This window comes from Morone saxatilis, unplaced genomic scaffold (genome assembly GCF_004916995.1).
Source record: "Morone saxatilis isolate NCDOM2014 unplaced genomic scaffold, NCSU_SB_2.0 Contig18, whole genome shotgun sequence".
In the NCBI taxonomy this organism is placed as follows: domain Eukaryota; kingdom Metazoa; phylum Chordata; class Actinopteri; family Moronidae; genus Morone; species Morone saxatilis.
In genome coordinates, this window is record NW_023339740.1 from 8,084,286 (window position 1) to 8,091,440 (window position 7,155).

A 7,155-nucleotide genomic window follows, 5' to 3' on the forward strand; every position below is an offset into this window, starting at 1 on the left:
CACACACACACACACTCTTCTTCCTACGAATTTTATAGAGCAGTTACACCCCAACTTCCCTCCAAGTTGGAAGCTGGAAGGGCGGAGTGATCCAGCGGTGTCCCCTAGTGAGCAGCGGTGTGTGTCTAAGTGAGAAACTGTGTGTGTGTGTGTGTGTGTGTGTGTGTGTGTGTGTCACTCTGCCACAAACATAGCAACTGTTCTCAGTAAACATATCCATATGGGCCACCGAGGAGCAATGTGACTGTAAGTGAGCTGAGGATACAGGAAAACATTAGGATCAGTGTGGTGTAACACACCGTTACATTTTACTAGTTAATGCTGGCTGATTATAAGAGTGGATTTGAATGATTTTTTTCCCCTTTATTTGGGTGGATAAAACTTCAGCAAGGATAAAAAGACACAGCCCTCATACTGTACCCTGTTTTGTAATATTCTTAGAGAGCAATAAAGGGATGCATTATCCACATAAATCTTACACATGGAGCGCTGAATTGGAGGATCTAAATTTGGCTGGAAGAACCATGTGATGTGATGAAGGTTAGACCCGAATCAGACGGTGATGTAATCTTGTCTCGGGCTGGGCAGTTTTTTTTCGAGGTGGTTCAAACAGGGTCAAGTCCGTCGTAAGTCAACGCAGGGTGCGAGTAGAGATATTTGGATTTGATGATTAAACGCGCCTGTGTGAGCATTTCCACTGTCAAGCAGATTATGTATGAGTGAAAGAGAGAGTGTGAAGAGCGATGTAAGGGGAAGTGACTGAAACTTGAGGATCCCTCTTGGACAGCAGCTTGGTCGCAGAGGGATGTGAACTTGATTCCTACCCTGGACACACGCCCCACCATACTCCCGCCCCCTTACTACCCCATTGCCCATTTTCCCTTCTCTGCTCCTTTTGGCTCAGATTGCCCTCTATCATCCCAATTTCATGTTTTTCAATCTAAATATACCTATTAACAATTATGTCACATCCTTATGTATTTACAGTTATACTTTCATAAAGAGTTAAATCTTCACTAGCTTTACAAAAGGTTCAAGCTATGTGAGTATTTTATGTATTTGGATCTGCATATCTTCTAGTCCAGTCTTTCTCTTATTCTATTCTGATTTCTTTCCCTCTTCGTCCCTTTTCTTCCCAGCGTGGACTGAGTCCAGGTGGGGTGGCGCAGGGCCACGTCTCAGCTCCTCGGGGTGCTGTTTCCTCATCCCCTCTTCTCTCCTTCACCTCCATCTCCATCTCTCCATAACCCCTGGAGCAGCTAACCTCAATCTTCCTGTCCTGTCTGGCTCATTGTAGCGTTGCAAGAGTTATGGACTGAAAGCTGCAACCGTCCAATATGGCCCGGTCTGCGGGACTGTTATACTGAAATATGTATTTTGATTGCGGTTCTGCTTTTTCATCGCAAGAAAGGTGAAAACTGAGTGGAAAGATAGATGATGTGACACAGGAGGTACATGCTATATGCAACTGGATTTATATTTTTATTTCTAATGTGCCTTTCCTTGCCAGTCTTTATGCAGGAAAACTTAATTTCTAGAAGGCATTAAACAAGATCACGAAGCACAAACAAGCATCCAGTTTCATATAAAATAAGTTATAAAACATTGTTTGTGCAAAATATCAAATAAACCCAGCTAAAAAGAGATTAGATTTTATTGAACATGTGCTGCACATCCATACAGATGTTTTTACTAATTCTGTGATTAGGCTCAGTCTGTACACACCTCTACTGTTCTCAAAGACGTCTAATTAGGCATATTATGTCAAAGTATGTAGAAAATCAAAAAAAGACAGTTCCATGCATAATAAAGAAGAATAAAGATTTCTAGAAATGCACATTTTTACTGGGAGTAGCCTTTTTTTGTTGTTAATGCATCTAAAGTAAAATAAAAACTTAAAGTAGGTCAAACTCTGTATGGAGTGGATGATCGGCATTGATGGACTGAATTATGTTTATGATTAAACTTACGTAATAGATGTCCTGAACATTAGCTTGTCTAATCTTACAGGCTGATTCCAGAAACATTATTGGGACCATACAGCATTAAAAAAAAGCTTTTTATGTCTTGTAAATACTGCTAATATTTGTATAAAAGAGTTATGAATAATAGTGTTAATGGACAGAACTGTGCTCAAATTCAGCAAACTTTTAAACTGACAAACACTGAATCTCTTTGACTCAAGCGTCTAGCCTCTATCTAGTATTTATCTCCAGTAGTGGTTTATAGTCTGATTTCATTTTCTCTAGATGCTTTCCTTTCCCCTATTTTTCTTGTTTTCAGTCCACTCCCCTTCCCCTCTTTCACTCCTTTCCTGTGCCTCTCTCTATCTCTCTCTCGCTCTCTTTTAAACCACTTCAGGCCCCAGTGCTCAGGAGGTCGCACAGCTGCAGGGGCCCATACCCAGGAACCGGCCCCCTCTCATCCCTGCTCTCTCCTGCCTTGGTTGTGTGTCTCTCCCCTGATACTCATCCAGGCTAGAACCATAGAAGTCTTACTTCTAGTCTAGTATTATTTCCACTGGCTGAAGGGCTTGAGAAGTCTCATAAAAAGACCTTAACACAACAACAATGCAGAATCCGCTGTATTGAGGATTGCTAATTTAACACTATAGAAAAGCAATGTTTGAGAAAAAGGCTGTAATAGCCTGTTCTCGTTTCCTTTCAACCATACTTTTTCTTTTCTTCTCTGATCTGCTGTCCAGGTGAGGATGTGATTTGCCAGCTGAGCTCACCTTTGTGGAATCTTATAAGAATGTGGCTTTGGGTAAAACTTGTCCTGCCCTCCTAGCCATCTATTCAACCATCCATCCATCCATCCATTCATCTATCCATCGATTCTAGCCATCCATCCCTCCCCTTCCTTCGTCCACCCCCTCTCTCTCCCTCCCCTTCTCCCTCTCCGCCTCTTTCCCAAAGCAGCAAATAATCCCCTGCACCTGCAAAAGCTCCGCACACTGCAGCTTGCCAAGAGTAGAGCGTGTGACCTTGCCTCAACGACCACAGAGTCTGGGAGAAAGAGAGAGAAATGTGGAGAGGGAAAGAGGGGGTTGTCGATAGAGGGGGATGATGAAAGAGCGAGAAAAAGGGAGAAAGAAGGAGGGGAGACAAAGAGAGAGGAGATTGTAGTTAGTGGAGATATCAGACACATTGAAAACACATTGTGAACCTTGGTCCGGTCTGGGGTCCAGGCCCACGGCTGGGAACCGGGCTGTCCGGCTATTTTTGTGTTGCTTTTTCTCCCCAGTGATGTCATGCTACTTGTTTCCCAAGAACTGGGACGGGACAAGAGGGAGGCAAGAGGATATGCTGTAGCGCTCCCACTCTATCAGGCTACAGCTTTACACATTTTGTCTATGATGCCATCATATTGAAGTACAATACGTTAGCAATATTGTATCTGTGTATATTTATCTACTGAAGCACCCCAATATACAAATTAGTACAGTCATATGAATATCTCAAACTCAAATGACGTTGTGACTGCCGAGGTTCTGTTCCTACAGACAAAAGAAGAAAAGATTTGAATTGCAACAAAACATGTACATACAGTAGCATCCTGTTATGCATGTTTAGTGCTCCAATTCAATTTTTCTTTTAGGTTTAGAAATATGCATTTCAGTGTGAGGTGCGCTATAGTAAGAACAAAAGTGCTGTTGGTCAATGTCTTTATGTTGACTAATTGCAGCTTTCTAGATGTTAAATGTATAATAAAAAGATTCCATGCATTAATTTTAAAGCCTTGCTAAAAAATTACATCATTACAATTAAAAAAAAAGATTATATTTGTGTTGTGAACCATCAAATGATTGAGACCGCAGCTTGTGAAATTCTCTTAAAAGTGATAGAACCATCTCAAATCTATATTTGAGGACTGACAGATATATCATTTTATTTTTTAAAACAATCAAATAACACTGATAATAAAGTAATGGCTTTCATTGGCAATATATGGAATAAAATCTTTTTGATGCATTGATTTTTGCTAAAAATGCATCATGTAATTGCATATATATATGTATTCTGAAATTTCACAATTCACTTAGTAATTACCTAAATCCAAATTACATCTTAATAATTATAGTGTTTGGACAATTCACTGTTTTGTGTATTGAACAAGAAATTACACATCTTTACAGGTTCTACAGGTAAAGCTACACTGAAGATATTCACTTGAAAACAAAGCTAATTACTGTATACAGCTAATGAATTAAGTTGTAAAGTAAAATGAATTAGTCCAGTGCATTTTACAAGCACTCTCTGTGTCTGAAAACCCCCACATCACAGGACTGCTTGCCCAGATTGCAAGTGGCTACTGAGTGAAACCACCTGATGTTTTTGTTATGAGAATGAACTCTTCGTCTCTTTTTCTCCCCCGACTCGTTTCAGCAGAGCGATGAGGAGACTGACTACACGAGGTTAGTCTTTGTATAAAATGCATGTGGACAGCTGGACTGCCTTGGGCGCTGCAAGGTATGATTACTTCTCAGGGAGAGCAATTGAGCAACAGCATGGAGCGATTACTAATATTTTCTTTGTCCACCCCCCTGCGAGTTTAATCTGTTGCACGTTATCTCATTCTCCTCCTATCGCAGACATATGTGGACATCACACAAACCATGTGTGTGTGCACAACACATGCAAACACAAACAAGTAAATACTCAGAAAAAGACAGAAAGGAGAAGAACTGGCAGACAGTGCGTACTGGCTCAGGATGTGTCATGTGTACTCTATTATAGGGCAGATTAAAAAGGAGATTTTGTTTTCCACATCAAAGGCCTCATGCTGGGGGATTCCTCTGTCTCTCTCCCCATCTCAGTCTCCCCATCCCTTCCTTCTTTGTTTCATGAATAAATCATAAGGGGTAAACCTGGGAAAACAAACTTTTTGACCTGTGAACCCTTGTGTCAGGATCAGAGTTTGCACCTGGACGACTTCCCACAGGAAAGAGGTGGTGGCTCCGAGTGCACGTGAGTGTGTCGGGACGACGCGTATGTGTTTGTATTTTTGCGTGCAAGTATGTGTGGGGAGACTGCATCTGTAAGTGCGTCTCATTGGTTTCAATGTAAGTTCCCAGCATGCCTGTGACGCAAAATTCCTTGAAGTTTTTGTGGCTCTTTCTTGGTGTTCAATCATAACCTAAAAAGTGTTACACCCTCCTGTTTTGCTAATGTTGTTTTTGAGGTCAGAACAGATGGGGTAAACTGTGAGCCCTATTCTACAGTTGATGTTGGGAAAAACAACTGAGTGAAAACCACAGTATTGTGAAATTAACGTGTGAAAGAACAGTGAGAATTATTCACATGTCTGGTGTGACAAAAAGTCGTTAAATTTCTATGCAGTGACCGATGTGTAAAATTCCTTCAGATCCTGTGACTTGAGTTTAGAAAATGTCCTGACTTTTCCTGCTTGGAATATGCCTATGTGTGATATCCCAGTTGAACTTAATGCACTCTTCTTACTTAACTCCAACAGGCTTATAGCAGTCGGTTGGTTTTCTCCCTTTTCCTCTCTCTGATTTTCTCACTGACAGCTGTGCTGGCTCGGTGTGAAGCAAAAAGAAAAAGGCTATAACGCAGCACATTACTATCCCACAAAGCAGATGGGAGATCATGCCACACACATTCACTCTCTCAAATTCCTTCACTCTGGCCTTTTTTCGAACTAAATCATGCTATTACTGTTTATGAAAGCCTCTGAACATCTTGGTGGTCACTCTAAAGGAATGGCAGTTAAAGAAAAAAAAAAAAAAAAAAACCTGTTGCAAGTAGTTGCTTTTTCTTCTCTTTCCATGACTAGTCAGCTAGTCTCTGCCATTGTAACTGAGGAAACGCCTCATTAGCTATTCAGAGCACCATGTTAATACGGAGGCTACATCTGGGAGGACTGGGTGAAGGGAGCCAATGGATGGAGAAGAGGACAAGGAGAAAGTGGAGAGGAGAGGAGAGGTCCAGATTCCAGCAGCTCAACTCTCCGCCAACGGACATGTCCAGATGGCCTGGAGAGAGAGAGTGCTTTTGACAGAGGGACAAAGAGACACTTGTGAAAGACAAAATCTAACTCTCACAAATGCACAGACACACACATATACGTACACACACACAGCTGTGCAGTGTATTGTTCGTCTTAGCTCGGCCGTTAGCTTCTAACATTGATGGAATTTTTGACTGTCCGCCTCTCGTGCCCTTGAGACATGATGTCACTTCAACAAAATGTCGTCTTTTCAAAGAGAAACGACTTTTTATGTGTTCAGGGCCACACAATGAAAAGAGAGAGAAGGCGAGGAGAGAGGAGAGAGAGAGGGAGAGAGACATGGGAGAGAAAAATATATTCAGAAAAGAGAGGAAGAGAGATAGAAAGAGATAGGTATACAGGACTGGATAAATTGAAGGCTGGTTTGATGGCAGTCGTGACAGCCCATTAAACCGGGTCCCATTTTTGCCTGCCACAATGATACAGGGGAATGTAGAGGGTGAGCTCGCTGTAAATGTGTCAGAGCGTAAGCACACTATTATAACTTTACTACGGATTTATCACTGAGAATAATTACTGTAAATAATGGTGCTGAGGAATGGTGGAGAGTGGAGGAATGAGAGGGGATAAAATAGATGGATAATAAAGACAGAAAGGGAATTAAGTCAGTTAGACAAACATTTATGGGAGGATCTGATACATACCTTTAAATATTCCCAGAGTGGAAACTGCACCAGCGAGAACGGGATCTGAAAAACAAGTAGACAGAATTTTGATCACCGGGATTATCTCGGTATTAGTTTTTTGATTTTCTGGAGGTTCAAATTTCATCTATATCCTCCAATCTCCTGAACTTGTCATTCCTGCCACCTTTCTCTGTTTCCTCTCTCTACCCTGACTGCTCCCTTGTTCCTTCTCATTGCTGATGATTAATGAATGAGACGGGCTGTGGTCTGGCAGTCCTGAATGGATAGATGGATGGATGGATGGATAGACAGATGGATGGAGCAAAGTTGGAAAGAGAAAAAGAGGGATGTGGGAGGGCTCTAAAGTGATGGTTGCAGTGTGAGTGTTGCCACTGGAAACACTACATCGGCTCAGGCAGGAAGTTACAGCAGGAAGAAATCAATGGCAGTGCCAAGGCAAGGGGCAAACGGACAGACCCCACACACACACACACAC

The 7,155-nt window shown here is 41.8% G+C and overlaps 1 protein-coding gene across 1 annotated transcript in view; it reads right to left on the bottom strand.

Annotated features, from left to right (window-relative positions):
- Positions 1 to 7,155, bottom strand: part of slc25a26 (solute carrier family 25 member 26) — a gene marked incomplete in the record, with an annotated part of 48,587 nt that overhangs the window by 10,316 nt on the left and 31,116 nt on the right. The window contains 2 exon segments of the mRNA XM_035662379.1: positions 2,939 to 3,008; positions 6,678 to 6,722. Of these exon segments, the coding sequence (XP_035518272.1) occupies positions 2,939 to 3,008; positions 6,678 to 6,722 (115 nt within the window).